Genomic DNA, 20297 nt, shown 5'->3' with positions numbered 1-20297 from the left:
CTTAATTGGAAATTGTTTTTCTAGGTTTCATTCTCTCTCCCCCTGTACACATATTTTCCTAGAACAGTCATTTGACATTTTTTATCAGTATAGCTGTTTTAATTAGAACCTCTAATTCCCTCTTTGCCAAAAGGTTTATGTATCCATTGCAAGATGGCATGGTTATCCCAACACCATCTTTCTTTTCTGTCTTATCTGTTCCACCAGTATCGCACATTGGCCTGACCGACCCAGCTCCGGGGGGTTGCCCGTCCACCCTGCATGAATTAACTCCATCGATGTTGTCTGCTCCCATTGTAGCTAATGGCACTGACTCAGCCTTCCATGTGCTTGCTGCTAAGCCAGCCCATACTGCTCTAGCACCCGTAGCAATGCCTGTGCGTGAAACCAACCCTTGGGCCCATGCCCCTGATGCTGCTAACAAGGGAATTGCAGCCACACATTCGGGTAAGGTGGCCATGGATGGTGGTGAGGATTCTGGGATCAGAGGAGTGATGCCGGTTCAGCAATCAGCCATTTACCTGAGTGGGAATCAGGGAGGAATCGTTTCAGGAACAGTATGCTCCCCCCTGGAAATACACTACTATTAGGAAAAGATGGTGAAGGAGAGGAACTCAAGAGATTAGACTCGATAGTTCTTAGGACCACGAAACAGAACCACCCCCGAGAGCTTTCATAAAATACAGATTCCTGGGCCCTGCCCTGAGTCGACCACTGAATTTGGAGATGTGTAGACATGCCCGTGGCAGGACTACAGAAAGGGCTGCCAAAAATACTTCATTTTTGCTTTTCTGTACTTTCCAGTTTTCCTGTAGTGAACATTTGTTAACTGTAAAATCAACAAATTTTAAATAGTAATGAAGGCAGTTCACCTGAAGGATAACATGTGTCTTGAAGTGAGACAGGGGCCACGAGGTACAGCACAAAGTCACTGGTTATTTTCTTTCTATTCTGTTAAAGCAGAAGGTGAATCACCTTGGGCTCTTTAGAGCATGTGCAGGCTGGTTTCTGATGCTAGCCAGTTGCCTTCGTTCCATGCAGTCGAGCCCTATCTAGACAGCTTCTCAGCGTGGCTGAGACAGCAGCATGGTCTGACAGGTTCCCTTTGTCCTAAAACAACACCTCGTCGGCTGGTAATAGAAACTTTTCTCCCACCAGCCAGAACTGCAAAGTATCCCATCGGAGTACTTGTTCCACATGTTAGGATCATTCAGGTAACCAAGGTTATCAGGTAAGGAAGGAAGCCCCAAAAGATTGATTCTTTTGTCTCTCTCCATCTTGTTCATTCCCAGGGACCGAGTGGGGTCAATCTTCTGGTGCTGCATCTCCAGGTCTCTTCCGGACTGGTCACAGACGCACTCCCTCTGAGGCTGACCGCTGGTTAGAAGAGGTGTCCAAGAGCGTCCGGGCTCAGCAGCCCCAGGCCTCAGCTGCTCCTCTGCAGCCAGTCCTCCAGCCACCTCCACCCACTGCCATGACCCAGCCAGCGCCGCCTTTCCAAGGGAATGCATTCCTCGCCTCTCAGCCCGTGCCAGTGGGTGTGGTCCCACCCCTGCAGCCAGCCTTTGTCCCTGCCCAGTCCTATCCTGTGGCCAATGGGATGCCCTATCCAGCCCCTAATGTGCCTGTGGTGGGCATCACTCCCTCCCAGATGGTAGCCAACGTGTTTGGCACTGCAGGCCACCCTCAGGCCGCCCACCCCCATCAGTCTCCCAGCCTGGTCAAGCAGCAGACATTCCCTCAGTATGAGACAAGCAGTGCTACTGCCAGTCCCTTCTTTAAGCCACCTGCTCAGCACCTCAACGGTTCTGCAGCTTTCAATGGTGTAGACGATGGCAGGTTGGCCTCAGGAGATAAGCACACAGAGGTTCCTGCAGGCACCTGCCCAGTGGATCCTTTCGAAGCCCAGTGGGCTGCATTAGAAAGCAAGTCCAAGCAGCGTACTAACCCCTCTCCCACCAATCCTTTTTCCAGTGACTTACAGAAGACGTTTGAAATTGAACTTTAAGCAGTCTCTATGGCTTATGTATTTTGTCCGTACTTAGGCAAGGGCAGGGGCAGAGGTCAAAGGAGCAAAGGGAACTTTGTGTTCCCAATCAGTATACTTTTCACTAATCCCAAAGGTCCCAAGGAGCATGTCCGGACAGAGAGTGCTAGGAGAGGTGATTTTGAAAAAAATGGAAAAAACATTCCTAGAGAAGAGTTGCCTTGCAGTTAGGCTAAAGAAGTCAAAGAAATGTTGCCCTCTGTTCCCCTCCTCCTCCCCCTCAGCCCCTTACAAATCTCTGGCAACAGAGAGGCAGAAGTATCTGAACAGGAATCTGTATTCAAAGCACATTTACTGGAATATAAAACACAACGGGAAGCAAAACAATCTCCCTTTGTTTTTCAGGCCATTCACCTGCCGCCTCTCAGTACTGGCCTGTCTTAGAGATCAAGAACGCGGTGGCCTGTGCTTGGGCTGGGGACGAGAGGCAGGCTATGCCGCCAGAATTCCCAGGAGGGCACATCAGCAGCTGCCCAACAGGGCTGTATTTTAGGGGTAAAGTTGAGCTTCCACTTTGAGTAGGAATAAATATTATAAATATATATCCAAAAAAAAAGCCAAAATCTTTATTTTTATGCATTTAGAATATTTTAAATAGTTCTCAATATTAAAGAAGTTGTATGAGTTGTAAGTAATCTTGCCAAAGGTAAAAGGGTTAGCTGTAAGAAATTGTACATAAGATTGATTTATCAGTGATGCCTGTTGAAGTGGAGAGAGGAAAGGTTGGGAGTTGCAGATGGGATCCCTGGCTTATTTGGTATCGTTCATTGTAAGTAGCACATTGCAGCAACAATCATGCATATGACCAATACAGTCACTAGGTTGTAGTTTTAAAGAAAATGAAAGAGCAGTATTGTCCTGGTTTTAAACCCGTGATGAAATTCTAATGTCGTTATTTTAATGGAATCAATCTAAATACACTCTATAGAGAATATGTATTTTCTTTTATATACTGCTGCAATTTATGTTAATCCTCTACTTAACACTAAGGTGACAATGACATAATCACATCCATCTACAGGAACGCAGGTTACTGTGTTGGTTTGTCATGTGGGTCTTGGTGGGTTTTGTTTTGTCCTTTAGGTTTTGTCCCCATGAGTTTTGTGGGGATGGAGATTCTAGTTTTATTAGCTTTGTGTGCGTCGTCCCCCTACTTGTGGTGAGCAGAACATCCCGTTGCCAGTTGCGGCCTCTTGACCTCTGGTAACAACGTGAGATCCCATCTCATTTTTACTTTTGAACGTTGGCCTTACAATCAAATGTAAGTTATATATATTTGTACTGATGAGAATTTATAATCTGCTTTAACAAAAATAAATGTTCATGGTAGAAGCTTTTGCCCATGAAGGGCTGGTCTTTCCCCTTTTCTTTATTAGCAAATGTGTTTACTTTTAGTTCTTTTTGGTCTGTTCTTGCTCCATTCTGCTGCTGCTACAGAACTCTGATTTGGTGGCTAGATAATCTTTTATTGGGACTAGTATATTTTTTTTATTGAAGTATAATTGGCATACAGTGTTAGTTTCAGGTGTCCAACATATTGATCCAACAATTCTGTACATTACGTAGTGCTCACCACAATAAGTGTGGTCACTATACACATTACAATATTATTGACTATATGCCCTGTGTTAGACTTTTCGTCTCCATGACATATGAAGATTGTACCTCTGGATTAATCCCCTTCATCTATTTTGCCCATCAGGACTAGTATATTCTTAAAATTCACTTTTGTGTTTATACTTTAGGCTTTGGTTGATCCTAAGCATCTCTCTGATGTCAGATTCTTGCTGCTCCAAGTGTGGTCTGGACCAGGAGCATGGACTGCATGTTGGAGCTGAGTAGAGGTACAGACTGACTCTCAGCCCCACCCTCCACCCCCCAGCCTAGTAATCAGAAAATACACTGGAACAAGATTCACCTTCTGAAAGGCCCTGTTGGAGTGATGAGTCTCAGCCTTGGATACATACTAGAATCACCTGGGGAGCTTTTAAAATCCTCACGCTGGAGGATTTTAAATCCATACTGCAAGCCAGTTTAAGGGGGGGGCACACCCAGGTTGGTGGGGGTTTTTTTTGTTTGTTTTTTTAAGTTCCCAATATGGAAGAGGTTGAGAACCACTGGTCTAGCTTGAGTGTTACTCTTTCCTCCAACCTTAGCCCACTACTCTGTGACTAGTTCTGAGAAGAGCTAGCTAACTTACCTTCTGAATGATGTTGCCAACTGGGGAGAAGTGGGGAGTCCAAGAAAGTAGCCCTTAGTTTCCAATTGTATAGCAAAACCATGGTAAATGAAAGGGGATCCTCTTCTGTATTTTTTTAAGTGGGAAGAAGAAGAAAATACCTCTGCCCTTAACCCATGTTTCCCGTGTTGAATGAGAGGTGGACCACGAAGTAGCACTCACCCCTGATGCGGTTTGTCTCCTTTCCAGCCAGCGTTGGAAATAAAAGTCAGCTTTCCCTGTAAGGCCTATCTTTCCTACGTCCCAGAATAACCTACCATTTAGGTCCAGCCAGTCCTCTGGAGGGTGTGTAGAAGGTTAAAGTGGAAAGGGCCCTGGAAGCTCATTGAATCCAGCCTCTCGTTTAGCAGAGAGGAACTGGAGGTTCTGAGAGATGGAGAGGGACTTCTTCCAACTCAAACCATTTCTGAAACCACTTCGTTGTTAATATATTGCCTTCCCCTTCTTTGCTCCCCTGTCGTGCTGATGCATATTTTTAATAGTCTGGTTCTGCCTCACAGATTCCTGCTTGGGGAGGAGAGGCTCCCAGCTGGTCACTGCACATAGGAGGTCTGTCAGCTTGATACAGGAGTGAGGGGACCCTCACAAGCAGGCTCTGCATGTCGGCCTCAGGAGGAGGGCTTCGGGCACTGGCTTCCTAAGGAGAGAAAGGAGGGAGCTCCCCCAGTTCTGTCGTGTTCTCATCATCTGCTGCCGCTCCTTCATCCCACATCCCTCTCCTGAGCCTACGTGTCGTATTTGACTTCGGCAAGAGCTTTCACAAACATGCCGTTAACTGCACGTGCAGGCTGGAGCTGATTGCCACACTGCCTGGAAGGGTGAGGTGGGCTAGAGCAGTGGAGCATCGTTTGACCCTAGATGCGATGGGAGTTCTAGCAAAGAAAAATTGCCTGACACGGTAGGAATTAGTGTGCGCCGTGTGAGATACATGTTAACTTTGAAACCATTATTACACAGCTCCCCACCCAGCTTTAAATGAATTGAGAACCCTGGTACCTTGCTTTAGAACCCAGTGAATTGATCCCGTATAACAGAAAACGCTAGAGGGAAGCCGTAAAGGGTGTCCTTATCCAAGCAGATTCCTCTTGACCGCTGCCTGCAGTGCCGGAGAGGGAGGTGGGTGCCAGCTTCGGCTGCAGCGCAGCACGGCCGGGGGCCGGGCTGCAATGGCCCTTCTCTGAAGGGTAGAGCCCTTTGCCAGCCGGAGACCACAGCCCGAGAGTTGTTCAGGACCGGGTCTGCAGCTCACCTTCATCGCTGCTGCCAGACAGGCCGCGCAGGAGGCTGGAAGCGGGAGCAGCTAGCACAGCAAAAGCTGGCGTAGTACTCATTGCCGCAGAGCTGGGCCTGCAGGATCAAATCGCAGTTGGCCAGCTCTGGCCGGTCCACACACTCCCTGCTCAGGTCCCTGGGCTGGGCGGGAAGTGCTGCGGAGACAACAGGAGAGACAAAGGGGTGAGGAAACTGTGGAGGGGGAAAAGTCCCACCAATCCTTTCTTTGCCTTAAGAGGAAAGCAGCAGAACTGCCAGATTTCCAAAAAGTGCAGTTGCTCTGTACTCTGACTTCTTTAACACCTGTGTGCATCCCCTCCCCCTACCCCCACCATGGGCCCCCTCTGGGCATGCAGTGGTCCCACAGCCTCAGCCCAGCGCAGACTGCAGACTCGCAGGTATTCATGACCCAGGGTGACACAGCTCTTGAAATTAACTCCCTACCCTTGCTGTTGTGACCTGAGGAGCTGAATGACAATTGCCTTAGCCCCTGGATTGGGAAGGGAGGGTGGGGGATCAGCCCTAAGTAAAATTTTGAGTTGGGCTAGAGCTGTCCTCTCTCTTTCTCTCACTGCTGAGTTCCTCTAACCTCAAAAGGTATGTGCCGTCAGTAGCCCCAGTTTATCTCAGTCACTTTGTTGCCCATCTTCCCAGTCCCCCCCCCCCCAGCCGAGAGAGCAAGCACCCATGAGGCAAGGTAACTAGGAGAACAGCCTAACGCTGCACTAAGCACAAAATGCTGGCTGCCGCCCCCTCTGAATGTGCTAGGAGCTTCAGGAACTTAATCCCTGTGAGAGGGGCACCTGGCTGGGTGGGTCTGTAGAGCGAGTGACTCTTGATCTCGGGGTCTGCAGTTTGAGCCCCACAGTGGGCACAGAGATTTAAAAAAAAAAAATCCCTGTGGGTGTTTTATTGCACTGCTTCACCTTAGGACTGAAGTGGCCTCATCTCGTTAACTTCCCTTTTCTTTCTGGAGAGAGCTCTTCTGACTCAGCTGGGTTTAGGCCTGAATAGCACCTTCCCTAAGGTCAGACCTCGTGGGGCTCATCTTCATCTCCTCTCCCCCTGCTTCCTCCCAAAACAACAAAAAGATTATACCTGAGTAGTCGTAGTACCTGGTTCTGTACAGGTTTGGAATAGCAGTATAATGAGAGTGCTAATACAGGGGGCTTGAATTTTCACTAAATATTGTACAGTACTGTACCTGTATTTTCCTTATGATTTTCTTAACGTTTTGTGTAGCTGACTTTAAGAATACAGTATATAATACATATAAAACATGTGCTAACTTATCAGTAGGGCTTTGGTCAACAGGCCATTAGTAAAGTTTTGGGGGAGTCAAAGTTCTGTGTGGATTTTTGACTGCACAGAGGGTGGGGACCCCTCATCGCTGGCTCAGGGGTCAACTGTACCTACATTTATATAAATACCGTTTATGCATATTGTTTTAAAAAAATCAGTAACTTTGATATGGACTTTTCTCTCAGCAGTGGCAGCCCCGGGGCCTGTCAAGGGCCCAGAGGTTAGGTGCCCAGCATGGTGGTTAAGCACGTCTGTGCTGGAGCTGGCGTCAGCCGGGTGACTTTGGGCCAGTTACCTCAGCGCTCTGCCTGTGCCTCCTCACCTGGAGATGGGAACTGCGCCTTGGGCACACAGTGACCGTGGCTAAAATTTGAGTGCTTCACCATATTTTGCTTCATAGCCTCATTCTGTCTCATTCAGAAAAGTGAGTGAGCCCCTATGTTTTATGTCTACAGTATTTTCTGTTTCTCACCCCGGTCTTTTAGGCAAGAAGGTTGGCAAGTCCTCAACAGAAGCATGTCCTTTACACCAGAGCAGGACTAGCTCAAGGCCCGCTACCCTGACACTAATACTAATTTCAGTTTGCTATCAGACCACGAATCAGGCAGCGAGGCAGCCTCAAGCAGTGAGACCCCACAAAAAGCATAATCTACAAAATGAAATAGGGGAAAGACAGCTTCTAGTCAGGAAAGGTGCCCCCAAAACAGGAGATGAGCAACACTTATCCAGCAGAGGGCAGGAGAAAGGTGTCCTATCCAGGGGGCAGGTCCTGTCAGACATTTCGGCATGCGACCACACCTCAGCAGGAGCCCCACCAGACTTTGCCATCAAACAGGTTTCTGATTATAATTTGGCTTCCCATGTAGATATGTCTGTCTACAACGAACCACAAACATGGACACCTGGGTCTTCTGACAGCTCTCTTTCTCACACAAATCTGCATTCTGGTTTGTCTCAAGTCTCCTAAGTTTGGTATGTAGACGAGATCAATCTCCTGGGCAGGGCGGAGGTGAAAAATGGCGCCTGTGGTCTAGCGCTTTTGGGAAAGTCATGCTTCCTGCACACCTGCACTCAGTCATCAAGCCTAGTGATGCCAAGCACATCACCCAGCTCACATCACACTGAGCTGGGTCTTGGGGACTCAAGTCAAGTCCCAGTGGCTGTCCTAAGGAGCTCAGAAACTGGAAGCCTACATGTCAGTCTGATTCACTAAGCAACACTCCTGCCACAGACCTTCAGCCTCCAGCGCTGGCCACTTCCCATGTGCAACGTAGCAGGCAGGAGGCAGCAGGCCCAGTACCCCTGGGTACAGCAGCTCTCCTGGTGCGGTGCTGCGGCCCTGACCACTGTGAGCATCCAGGCAGACAGCACAGGAGAGGGCTCCTGAAAAGTCTGCTTCAGGCCTCATGAGAACCGGCAGTTCGGCCCGAGGCACTGCCCTGCTGGTCAGTCAGTGACCCCAGACCAAGGACACATGGAAGGGCAGGCAGGGCAGAGGGCAGGCCTTCCTGTCCCCCTTGCCCTCTGGCTTGACTATAGAGCTCTCCTGAATCCAACATTAAACCACAGTCTCTCTTACCAATGCTGAGATGCACTGATTTTCCCATCGTAACAGCTCTCAAACTGGATTGCATCTAATTGTGTCCCAGCACTGTGTCATTTAACAGCTCTAGCAGCATTTTTGTCTTAGTGCTATGAAACTAATTGTTTTACAACAGAGTCCTTAGGTCCACTGATACATAACTCTGAGCAAGAGCTGGAGAACATAAAGATAAAATATCAAACTACAGAATGATGCAAGTAAAATTCTGCCCAGTTACGAGTATTATCATTTAAGGGAAAAATTTTAAATATGAGGACTAGGATCTAGTCCCAACTTAGCCCCTAATTTGCTGTGTGACTTGTGGAAAGCTCACATAAGGTCTCCGGATATCTGTCTCACTTGTAAGATGGTGATACTAATCCCTGCCCTTTCCTTTCTGGGTTATATGGTCCAGAGTCCTAAAGGCACTTTTCAATAACAGGACCATTTTTTTGTCACCCTGATTAGAATAGACACATTTTAACGGTCTGCCTTGAGTATTATAGTGAAATTCAGGTCAATCCTATTTCTCAAAGTCAGTAAGTCTAAATGATATTTGACATCACCTGTTAGCTGTTACCAGATGCCCTTCATCGGCACCATGTCCTTCACCCTCAGCACAGCTCCCTCAGCCGTGGTGTCACCCGCTGCACATGTGAGGAGAGAGGCTCAGGAAGGTTGAGTCCCTTGCCACAGGTGTTGCTACCAGGAACTGGCAACGTGAGCCAGGACTCGGGCTAGAGTGCCCCAGACCGCAGAGCCTGCCCTCCCCCGCCCTGTGCAGCACAAAGCCAGCTCTCGGGACAAGCAAGTCCCTGGGGTCGGCCTCTTACCCGGCGCGATCACCTTCACCTCGGTGCTGCGGCTCACAGCCTGGCTTCCGCGGTAGGCACTGCATGTGTAGGAGCCCTCGTCTCTGGCCTGCAGCTTGTGGATCAGCAGTGTGCCATCCGGGGACTGGTGGACACGGTGCCCGTCGGCCCGCACCGGCAGCCCATTCCTGGAGGGGAGAAGACACTGGGAGAGCTGGCCAGGGCCCAGGAGACAAAGGGAGTAGGTAATCATTGTGGACAGATGACCCTCAAGAAAGAGATGGGTCAGGGTATCAGAAACAACATTCTCAGAGCAAAATAACTCAAAAGTGAAGTCAACTCACCCTGACTGAGCACACTGATCTAAGTTAGTTAGTGTGAATTTGCCTCCTGAGCCACAAAGGAACCCCGCTCTCACTTTTCATCAACGAAGGTCTTTCAAGCAGCCATGAGGTGCCAGGCCCTGTGCTAGGTGAGGGACATAGCGCTCCCTGCCTTGAGGGCACAGGGCTGGGGTACAGGCATTTAGGGGTGCCTTCTCTGAGGAAGTCAGAGCAGGGAGGGAAGTGGACACAGCCTAGACAGGAGTTTGGCCTGGACCCTGGAGGGATGCAGGGGGAGGGCTAAGCAGGACTGACCAAGTTTCGGCCCTTGGAAAGGCTCGCCAACTGGGGCAAGGACAAGCCTGAAAGCAGAGAGCGGGAAAGTGGCCACGGCAGACATGCACACATGGGTGAAGTTCAGATGTGCGAGGTGGGGGCAAAGAAATGAAGGATGACAGAGGCTCTGGGCTTGGGTTATTGGGTAATAGTGGTGCCCCTCCACCATGGGGAGATCCAGAGTGGGGAAGAGGGCTGAATGGTGAAGGCTCTTTTCCACCATTTTGCATTTTGGGTGCCCTGAGATATCCGGGGGCATTGGATTTGACGTCTAGACCCAGACAGTGTATCAGCACTGGATGAGCCTGGAAACCACGTGCCAACAAGGTTACCCAAGGTGAAGTTAGACCCCAGGACCACGGACAGCCCCTGAGGTGCCCCAGCCTCTGAGGGATTGGTGTGAGAAGATGAGCCAGCCAGAAAAACAGCAGCAGCAGCCAGCAAAAAGAGGAAGAACACCAGAGGACAGTAGTTTCCTGGAACCAAGGGGAGGGAGCATGTTGGAGGCACAAGAGGTCAGCGGAAGAACACTGCAGGTCATGTGGGGACTGAGATTTGTCTGAAAGATTTGGGAACAGGGCAATATCCCTGGAGTGGGGGTGGACGTGAGCTGCTGTGAGTTGGGAGGTCAGCAGGTGGAGACAACTACCATGAACAGCCGTGCACGAGGGGGAGACTCCAGATGAGGCCAGAGTCTGCAGGGACAAGCAGGGTCAGAGGAGGGTATCTTTTGTCTTGCTTTGAAGAGGGGAGGCCTGAACATGTTTACTGCTAGGAAGATCAGGGAGAGGCCATGTTGAATATACAGGCCTGCTAGAATCATTGGAGACCGGACCTGACCAGGGCAGGTCTGCATGGAGCACAGCCACTCAGAAGCCTACAGAGGCTCCCGGCCACCCTCCTTACTGCGCACAGGCCCCTTCCCATCCTGACATCATCTGCAACACTCACCTTTGAGGCTTGGTCAAGAACAGCCTTCCCCTCCTCAGCCTTCAAGGCCCAGCCAAAGTCACGTGTGTGGCCACCCCTTCCTTGATTCTCCCAGAGAGGAGGCAGCCTCAGTCCTCCGTGCACAAGTGGCACTGAGGGCAAACCTCTGGAGCTCAGGGGACACTGGGCCATCTCCTGTCTGGGAGTATCTGGGGGGGCTCAGATGACACCACGATCCCCAGAGCCTAGGCTATTCCTGACATACGGTCAGGAGGAAGGGGGCAAAGAAATATTTGCTGAAAGAATGAATAAAAGAGCAACTGATCTGGGGTAAAAGACCACTGAAGTCCCCAAAGCTGAGTATAGCCCAGTGGTTCTCAACCCCACAGGCAGATTGTGCCACCTGGGGGACATTAAGAGACGTCTCTAGACTTTGTCAATTGTCGTGACTTGAGAGGGAGTCCTACTGGCATCTAGTGGGTAGACGGCCTGCGTGCTGAACATCCTACAGAACGCAGGACGAGCCCCAACAATCAAGAGTCATCCAGTCGGGGCGCCTGGGGGCTCAGTCAGTTAAGCGTCTGCTTTTGGCTCAGGTCATGATCCCAGCGTCCTGGGATCGAGCCCCTCATTGGGTTCCTGCTTAGCGGGGAGCCTGCTCCTCCCTCTCCCTCTGCACCCCCCCCACTTGTGTCCTTGCTCACTCGCTCTCAAATAAAATCTTAAAAAAAAACTATCCAGTCTGAAATATCAATAGTGCCGAGATTGAGAAACCCTGGTGTAGCCCAACCAAGAGAAAGCAGTCCTGTGGGGCCTCATTGTGTCGGGAAGAGGGTGCTGCCGCCCCCTCTGCTGGAGGCAGGAGTTGAAGAATAAAGGGTGGGAACCGCAATATCCCTGCAGAGAGGTGGGCCACCTCTCTGGCCTGCACAGCCTCGGGTGTGAGGGCCTGAGGGCCAGGCCTGTGTGCAGTAGAGCCTTACCTGGACCATCTGATGTTTACACTTTCTCCTGCCACCACACACAGCAGCCTGGCCGTGTCACCCTCTGGCACCATCACAGTAGAAGGCAGCTCTGTGATGGTCAGCTCCCCTAGGCCCAAGAAGGAAGCACTGTTGGCCACTCGTCAGTCCTGCCCCACCTGTGCCACCTGACCTCAGAAGTCACTAGCCCCACTCACCCTTCTGCTCAGGACTGCCACCTTACCCAGAACTCTGAGCTGGACCCATCTCTGGTCTCGGTCCTGCCCATTGAAAGCAACACAGGCGTAGAAGCCACTGTCTTCCACAGCAACATGGCTGATGACCAGAGAACCATCAGGCTGCAGCTGGTGTCTAGGGACAAAGAACAGTCAGGTGGCTCCATCCCAGGTGGGCTGGCAGGGTCCTCCTTTGTCTGGGGAGGGGCTGAGTGGCCCCTACTGTTCCGTGGGGTCTGAGCAAAGGGCCATCTGAGCGGAGGCCCTGAGGCCCTCCAGCTGTTGGCACTTGGTTTATTTGGAGCTGCCTTTTAAGCCTGACAATAAAAAAATCAAGTTTCCAGATACAAAATAATTCTGGTGTGGGTTTCTAATTCTTGCTATACTCACTCCGTAGGCTCAAATCTCGGTTCTGCCCCTTAGGAGCTGTGTGGCATTAAGCTCCTGTGTGTGAAACGGGGATAAAAGAAGCCCCCACCTCAATGTGGCTCTTCCGCAGAGTGTACGACGGAGAACAAGCCTCACACTCAGAACGGGTACAATCAACATTAGCTGTTCTGATGACAGTCAGAAATGGGTCTGCCTCAGCCATCGCCTCTCCTTAGTTGGCCCATCACCTCTGTCCACTAACCACACTGACCCAAATGGTGGTTTGCCCAAGGAGCACTACTGCCCCTGGAGTCCTGCAGGCCTGACCAGAGGGGCGCCTGGCAGCTCCCTCCCCCAGGCCTGCACAGGGTCAGGGGCTGGGGGTGGGACAGGAGGGCTGAGAGGAGCTAAACACAAACCTGGGGGAAGAGAGGGGCTGCCCGTCTCTCTGCCACTCGATGGCTGGGGGTGGGAAGCCCTCAGCACGGCAGGTCAACCGGATCCGCTGGCCTGGTTGGGCGTCCACTACCCCAGGCTGGTTCCTGTCCAGAAGCAGCCTGCAGAGCAAGCACCCCACAGCCATTGGGGGGGGCCTCTACACAAGTCCCTGGCCTTCTTCTCTCCTGCCAGATTCAGCTTCCTAGAAGAGCAGCTTTGTTCTGGTCAGAACACCACCACCAATGACCTGGAGCAGTCTAAAAGCCACCTCCGGCTTCCTTGCCTTCCCCACCGCCCGCCCCCACTGCCCCAGAATCTTGACGGTCACCTCCCTGCCCTCTACCTCTGTTACTCGGTCCTCGACTTGGGCCCTCCAGCCCTCTGCAACCCCTCTATAAACTTCCTTCCAGGCCCTCGCAGGCCCTCTAGCTCCTAGTGCTTCCTTCCCTCAGCCTGTGTCCTGGGCCTCAGACCACCCTCAACTGTTCGGGGAGAAGCGGAGGGCTCCCCTTCCTCTTAAGAGGCCGTGCTCAGGGAGCCACGTCTCCCTCGTCCTCACCAAGCAGAGCCCTGTGACCCACCCACCCTCCCCTCCTTTGCCACGGAGACCCCCATCACCCCTGGCCGTCCAGTGGGGCAGGCTGAGAGCAGGACGGCACTGCTGTGCTGTTACCTGGTCGTGGGCCGAGGCTGCAAGGAGGAGGCCCCTAGGCTCCCTCTGTCCCCCACTAGGCTGGAGTCCCGAGGACTGTGGCCCTGGGCTGGGTCCCTGGTCTGAGGGAAGTGCCTTGGCACAGCCTCAGACAGCACGGCCACATCACCCCCTGTCATGAGGCCAGGAGAAGGGGTGAGCTGTGAGGAGAATGTGGTGGAAGGAAGGGGGGGCCATGACGCTGGCCAGGGACCCGTGGAAAATGAGCACCACCAGGGGCAAGACCTCCACCTCGGCCCGACTGGAGCACAGGTCCCTGCCAGCAGGAAGGGCCCCTCCAGTGTAGGAGCCCCCTGGTTCAGGCCCTCCCAGCCAGGGCCTCCCACTTGGGGCCCATGAGAATCCCCGGGGGCAGGAGGGTGGCTGGAGACCTGTGACATGGAGCTGGATCTTCTGAGAGTCACGGCCTGGCCTGCTGCTGCCACAGCTGTAGATGCCAGCATCCTCTGCCCGTAGGGGACTGATGACCAAGGAGCCGTCAGGCTGCGGCTTGTGCCTGAGTGAGAAGGAGGGGGCCTGAGCTGTGGGCTCCTGAGGACAATACGCCCAGCCCACCTCAGACCCCAGCACTCCTCCCAGAGGGGACTGTAGCCCTGCTTGCACCCTCCCATCCCAGGGGACATCAGGGGGCTGCCACTGGCGGGTGGGAGGGGGGGTCAGCTGCCACACACACACCTGTCAGAGGAGATGGGCTCCCCGTCTTTCTGCCACCTGGGGTGGGGCTCCAGGGAGGTGTCATCTTGGCAGAAGAGCCGCACCAACTGGCCCCGGGCCGCCTGTACCAAGGACGGCTCCAGGCCCGCCAAGCTGACCCTGGGGAGTGGGGGGTGAGGACCTGCACTGCTGGCTTGAGTGCCAGGACTGGGGACTCCCCCTCATCAGGGTCCCACCACAGAGAGCTTGGCGCCCATCCTATCTCTGGCACTTTCGGGGTCAGAGGGTCCCCTGTGAGGCCAAGCTCCAGGAGCCCGTGGCCTCAGGACTCCCCCCTCTCCATCCTCCCCACCATGCCCTTGGACGCTGCTACCTCAGCCTGGTCCCGTGATAGCAGCAGGGTAGGTGCAAAGCCCAGCGCACGGAGAGGCCGGGGAAACACCGCTCACACCAGGTCCATGTGGGGAACTACACCACATGCTCAACCCCTTTGGAATTTAAAGTTTCATTTATTTCATTTTTACTCTCCCCAAAGCTCTCATGACACAGTCCCAAGACTGTGGAACCCACACTAAATCTAAAAGAGAATATCACCATTTTACAGGTCAAGAAACTGAGGCTTGGAGAAGTGGGAGGACTTGCCGAAGGTCATGAAGCCTGTAAGTTTTTCCCACCAGACAGGCCCTGGGGTGTACGAGCAAGGTGGCAACACCATCTACTGGCAAGTCTCCTGTCTCCAATGCCAGCTTTCCCATGCGTACAATGGCAGGAACGAGGCCCTCCAGGCAGGGCTGCTTGGAGGACTTGAGGTTAGGGATGGGGAGGGCGGGCCCCAAGACCTCAGGGATTAGCTCCGACACGTGCAGCCCCTGGCCTGGGGTCCCTAGCCCCTGACCTGGGGGAGGGAGGCCTCACCTGTAGGAAGAGCTGTGGGAGGGCGGCGCTGGTCGCCCGGCATCTCCGCCCAGTCCAGGGGCACTGGGCCCCATCTCCCCGCCCCAGGGCCGTCCTCCGAAGACCTGGCTGTGGGACTCCTCCCTTGGCCCCGGCTCTTGGTCTTGCCTCCAGAGGCCACCGGAAGGCCAGGGCTTCGTCTGGACTGTGGTCCCTGTCCTGTGCCAGCTGGCCTCTTGCTGGCCCCCAGGACTGCTGCCGGCGCCATCTACGCGGGTGCCCTGGCCAGAGGCCCCGGGCTCAGGTCCTCGGGGCGCAGGCTGAGGCTCCCCACAGCTGCTCATGCACTCCTCCTCAGAGGCAAAGTTATTGCCGTTGCCGTGGCAGCCGCCGTACCAGAAGCGGTTACACCGGCCCACAGAGGGGACGAAGTACCAGCGGGCGGCCCAGTCCGTGCAGGAGCCGTGGGCGCTGGGCAGCAGGCACCGCACAGGGTAGGCTGAGGGGACAGGGAGGGGGCGTGTCATCAAGCCTCAGATGCTGCCCAGCAGAGCCTTGCCAACAAGGGCCCACCATCCCCTCTGCCTCGGACTTAGGAGCCAGGTCCTTCCCAGCTCATGGGAAGTCTACACCCCTGCCCAGGCGCCTGACCTGGCCCTGCCCAGACCTACCTGGGCTCCAGAATCAGCCCATCCACCTCCACCCACAGAACTAGAGCCCTCCAGAAGGTCAGGGCCATGAGCAACCTGGACTGGCCCCCTCGTGCCCCTCCCCTCCCCATGCCTGACCCAGGTCCCAAGCGTGCACGCACGGAGCAGTCTAAGGGCTTGGCCTTGACGTGCTTAGCTCAGGATAAGACCCCAGCCCTCCACTCCCAGATGCCCAGTGAGGGGCCCGCCTTTGTTCCCAGGACCCCTCACCAGCCTCGCACCCACCTGCAGCCGCCCCCTGCCTGCCCGTTCCAACCGCCCGCCTCCCCAGCACAGCCTGCTCTTCCTCTCTGTGTGACCATGGCTGGCCCCTGCTTAAAGCCCACCCAGGGGCCCAGCCTCCTGCCGACCCTGACCAGCAGTCCATCTGGCTTTTGAGCTCCCCATGACAGTCCCTGGCAGTGCCACCCACACATTCCATGCTCCAGCCTCAGGTACCTCCCTCCAGGACGCATCCAGGCAGGGTGGGGACACCCCTGTCCATGCTGGCCTGACCACCATTCCATCTCTGCCTCTAGAGGAGGCTGAGACCCGGGGTGGGGGATGGGCAGGACACGCCCTCCTTCTCTGTGGGGTCCCTGCCTACAGCTCTTCCCAACTCCCACAAGCAGTGCAAACTGTTGGAAACGAGAACAACATAGCACCGTTCTCTGACCCAGCACCTAGTAAGTGATCAGTAAATATCTGAAGAAATGAATGAATCACCGAGCTAGTAGGAAGCTCCAGGTGGGGCTCTGTGCAGGTGTGGGGGACCAAGGGGGACCAGAGCCTACTCACCAGGAAGGATAGAGGGGCACCCACTCACCATAGCTGGGCTGGCCCACGCAGCCTTCCCCAAGAGGGCCAGCGGCAGAGGCCACGTTGTCATAGCAACAGCCAAATTGGGAGCCCCGGCACTCACTGGGCTCATTCTGCTGAGCCTGGGACTGGTGGACCTCGGGGGCCTGGGGAGGAAGCCCAGAGTTGGGATGTTGGGAATAGGTCTGGCTCGTGGTAGGGACTCTAGGCTGCCTGGGGAAGGAGGACAGGAAGAGGGAGGGACAGAATTATGAGCCCATGATGCAGAACCCCAGCCCCAGGGGAGATGAGAGGCCAGGGCAAGATCAGATGAAGCCCCTGCACACACACCCCCACTCCAGCCCAGACCCATCTCAGAAGCCCTGTGGGCTGGCAGCCTTCAAGGACCTCCTTTCTCCAAAGCCCAAGTGACAGAGAGCCTAGATCATAGCAGCACCGAGTAGGCTTGGGAGCTGGACTCCTGGCCCATCACTTACCGAGGAAGCCACCGCTCTTGACCCCGGCCTTCTCCCGGCGGCGTTGTCACTGCTGTAAGACCCTGCGCAGCCAGCGTGATGGGGCCCCTCAGCCACAGACACTCCATCAGGACAGCACCCGTACCTACACAGGCATCACAGAGCTGTCTCCTCACTACCCACCCCCGATCCCCAACCCTTCCAGGGCCCCTGAGCTACCCGCATCCCAGGACCAGGCTCCGAGGCTCCCCAAGCTGGGGGCTGAGCAGCGAGGATCCGAGCCGGAGACCGCGTGTCCCCACACACAGGCCGTCCACCAACCCTCCGCGGCTGCCAGGGAGGCAGCCGTAACCCAGCAGGCAGAGCCGGAGCCCTGATACCTGACGGATCTTCAACCGCACCCCCCGTACCCCCGCAAACAGGGCGGAAACTCGCCGAGCCTGCGCACATAGCAGGTCCCCAGGGAGGTTGCACAAAGTCACAGCAGATGGAGCCCAGCGCTCGCTTCAGCTCCATCAGCCAGCAGCGGGGAAGGAAGGGATCAGAGCACCTTCCACGCGCCAGGCACCGTGGGACGGTTCTGTCCTCACAGCAACCCTGGCAGTGGCCGTCAGTGTTCCCACATCTCAGCAGAGGAAGCCAAGATCAGAGAAGTTAAGGAACTTGGCCTCATCACCCAGCACACGGCCAGTAAGTGGCTGAGCAGAGACTCCCACCCAGCCCCCCAGGCTGCTGGCCCCAAAGTCTGGGCTTTCAGCGCCCCAGCCCCAGAGACACTAGTAGACTGGTTTGGATCTGAAGGCTAGAATTATACCCATGTGCCTTCCCAGAGCCTCAACAGGCCAACTTCTGCAGCAAGAGCGAGATTTTTTTACCCCCATTCTGCACATGAGGAAGATCAGAGACAGGAAGCCGAGTCCCCAAGACCACACAAGCACGGAAGCTGGAGACACCTCCAGAGTCCTGTTCCTGAGCTCTGCAAACCCCACCCCCACCCCCTTCTCTGTGCAGAGTCGCAGGCCTGCCCGTCAGATACCAACCGCACCCATCCCCCCCAACAGCACACACCTTTCCCTCTCCGACCTGGTGAAGAGGAAGAGGCCCCTACCTGCTCTGCTGACATGAGGCTCCAGGGCAGCCCTGCCACTGCGGCCCAAGAGATGCGGTGTGGCCATCAGGGCAGCACCCATAGGGGCTGTGTCTGCAGGCTTGGGGTGCCAGGCCAGACCGCAGGGGCTGCCGGTGTGGGGACTGAGGCAGAGAGGGTGCTAGGCCTGGCAGGTGGAGGCCCTGGGCTCCTCTGGGATTACCCTGGACTGAGGGTTGCTCCTGGGGGAGCCACCACTGGTCTCTGGAATCTAGAAAGAAGAAGGAAAAGACACATGAGATATCCAACTGGCTGCTCACCTCCATCTATCCATGCCAGACCTGCCTTCTCCATCCCCCCAAACCACGTGCCCCACCTTCAACCTCTATCTCCTGGGCTCTGGGTTGGGGGTTTCCATTGAGCTTCTCACCTGAGGCAGGGGCCACGTGAGGGCCCAAAGACATCCGGGGATCCCTGGGGCTGGCGTGCACGTCCTGCGTGCTGGGGACTTCTGCAGGGAGCAGGCAGGCAGGTCTGAGCAGGGGCCACCCTAACCTCCGTGTGCTGTCACCCCACTGCTCAGACAGGGCCTGGGCATCCAGGACAGCAGAAGTAAACATTTCATAAAACATGCTTCCCATGTTTCAACAGTCTTTAGTCACTTAGAAGAAGCTAATGTTAGATGTTCAGCAAAAGAAAAGCCAGATATAACATTAGTATCTATGTTTGATCCCAACTACATAAAACAAAAAATGATACTTATAGATGGAATTGATGAAAAGACAAACAATCCAATTAAAAAATGGGCAAAGTGGGGCGCCTGGCTGGCTCAGTCAGTAGAGCATGTGACTCTTGATCTTGGGGTCATGAGTTCCAACCCCATGTTGGGTGCAGAGATTACTTAAAAATCTTAAAAAATAATAAAATAAAATAAAAATGGGCAAAGAACTTCAATAGACATTTCTCCAAAGAAAATAGACAAAGGGCCAATAAACACATGAAAAGATGCTCCACGTCATCGGTCATTAAGAAAATGCAAATCAAAGCCACAAGGAGATACTCCTTCACAACCACTAGGAGGGCTCTAATCAAAAAGGCCGAAATAGTAAATATTGGGGAGGATGTGGACGAACTGGAAACCTTAGGCGTTGCAGACGGAAATGTATATTGGTACAGCCACTGTGGACACAGTGTGGCAATTCCTCCAAAGTTTAACCCAGAGTCATCATAGACCAGCAATTCCACTCCGGCAGTGGTATAACCAAGAGAGATGAAAACAAAGGTCGACGCAGAAACTCGTGCATGAGTGATTACAGCAGTCGTATTCATTTGAGCCAAAAGCTGGAAACAACCCAAATGTGCAGCCGCTGAGGAATAAGTAAGCCGGCTGTGGTACCCAGAGAATTGCTAACAGCCATAGAGAGGACCGCTGGTGAAAGCGGCGGGCAGGAAGCGGTGCTACTCCTTTCACCCAGCATACCCAGGAGAGGCAAACCCGAAGCAACAGAAGGCAGATCAGGTGACCGGGGAAGGAGGTTAGGGTTAGTGGGGAGTGATCAGGTAGTGTGAACAGGGAGATTTACGGGTGATGAAATATGGTGCTTGTACAGCATCGTGAGTATACAAAATAGCACCAAGCACACTTCCCCGTGGTTAACTGTATGTTTTGAGAAATGCATCTTAAAAAAAAATTCCATATTAAAAACAATTGGATTGTTTCAAAACAACAACAACAACACACGATTTGAACGATAGATGAAGGAACAAAAGGAGTAGATCGTGAAAATGCGCATTTAACAAGATAGTCATTATAGACTTCAGGTGCGGACACAGGCTGCTTACTAGGTAGGTCTTCAACTATTCTGTATGTTTAAAATGTTTCACCATCCTGCCTCAAAAAATTAAAAGTAGTATTACCACGTAACAGTAATTCCACTACTATTTCCCCAAAGAATACAAAAACACTAACTCAAAAAAATACATGGACCTTTATGTCTATGGCAGCAGTATTTACAATAGCCAAGATACAGAAGCAACTTAAGTGTCTATCCACAGATGAGTGGATAAAGACGAAATCGTATGTGTATGTGTGCACGCGCACACACACACACACACACACACACACACACACACCACCAA

The 20297-nt window shown here is 53.5% G+C and overlaps 2 protein-coding genes across 22 annotated transcripts in view; one reads left to right on the top strand and one right to left on the bottom strand.

Annotated features, from left to right (window-relative positions):
- The window catches only part of NUMB (NUMB endocytic adaptor protein), a 176620-nt gene extending 172110 nt beyond the window's left edge, over nt 1-4510 (top strand). For 6 of the 10 annotated variants that reach the window (XM_034642993.1, XM_034642997.1, XM_034642996.1 and 3 more), the window contains 3 exons: nt 208-447; nt 1293-3891; nt 4368-4510. In XM_034642993.1, coding sequence (XP_034498884.1) covers nt 208-447; nt 1293-2008 — 956 coding nt within the window. In that variant the 3' untranslated portion in view covers nt 2009-3891; nt 4368-4510. The remainder of the gene's footprint in view (nt 1-207; nt 448-1292; nt 3892-4367) is intronic. The other 4 variants (XM_002914679.4, XM_002914678.4, XM_002914681.4 and 1 more) reach the window with 2 other exon arrangements.
- Nucleotides 4511-4648: 138 nt separating this feature from the next.
- The window catches only part of PAPLN (papilin, proteoglycan like sulfated glycoprotein), a 43446-nt gene continuing 27797 nt past the window's right edge, over nt 4649-20297 (bottom strand). For 11 of the 12 annotated variants that reach the window (XM_034642982.1, XM_034642986.1, XM_034642987.1 and 8 more), the window contains 13 exons: nt 18589-18669; nt 18180-18429; nt 17093-17216; nt 16624-16762; nt 15130-15607; nt 14236-14373; nt 13932-14056; nt 13522-13672; nt 12830-12967; nt 12050-12177; nt 11827-11935; nt 9276-9442; nt 4649-5713 (listed from right to left, as the gene is read on the bottom strand). In XM_034642982.1, coding sequence (XP_034498873.1) covers nt 5538-5713; nt 9276-9442; nt 11827-11935; nt 12050-12177; nt 12830-12967; nt 13522-13672; nt 13932-14056; nt 14236-14373; nt 15130-15607; nt 16624-16762; nt 17093-17216; nt 18180-18429; nt 18589-18669 — 2204 coding nt within the window. In that variant the 3' untranslated portion in view covers nt 4649-5537. The remainder of the gene's footprint in view (nt 5714-9275; nt 9443-11826; nt 11936-12049; nt 12178-12829; nt 12968-13521; nt 13673-13931; nt 14057-14235; nt 14374-15129; nt 15608-16623; nt 16763-17092; nt 17217-18179; nt 18430-18588; nt 18670-20297) is intronic. The other variant, XM_034642977.1, reaches the window with a different exon arrangement.

The sequence above is a fragment of the Ailuropoda melanoleuca genome, chromosome 14, assembly GCF_002007445.2.
Source record: "Ailuropoda melanoleuca isolate Jingjing chromosome 14, ASM200744v2, whole genome shotgun sequence".
Taxonomy (NCBI): Eukaryota; Metazoa; Chordata; class Mammalia; order Carnivora; family Ursidae; genus Ailuropoda; species Ailuropoda melanoleuca.
Note: the sequence above shows the minus strand (reverse complement) of the source record. Positions and strands in the feature narration are given on the sequence as shown.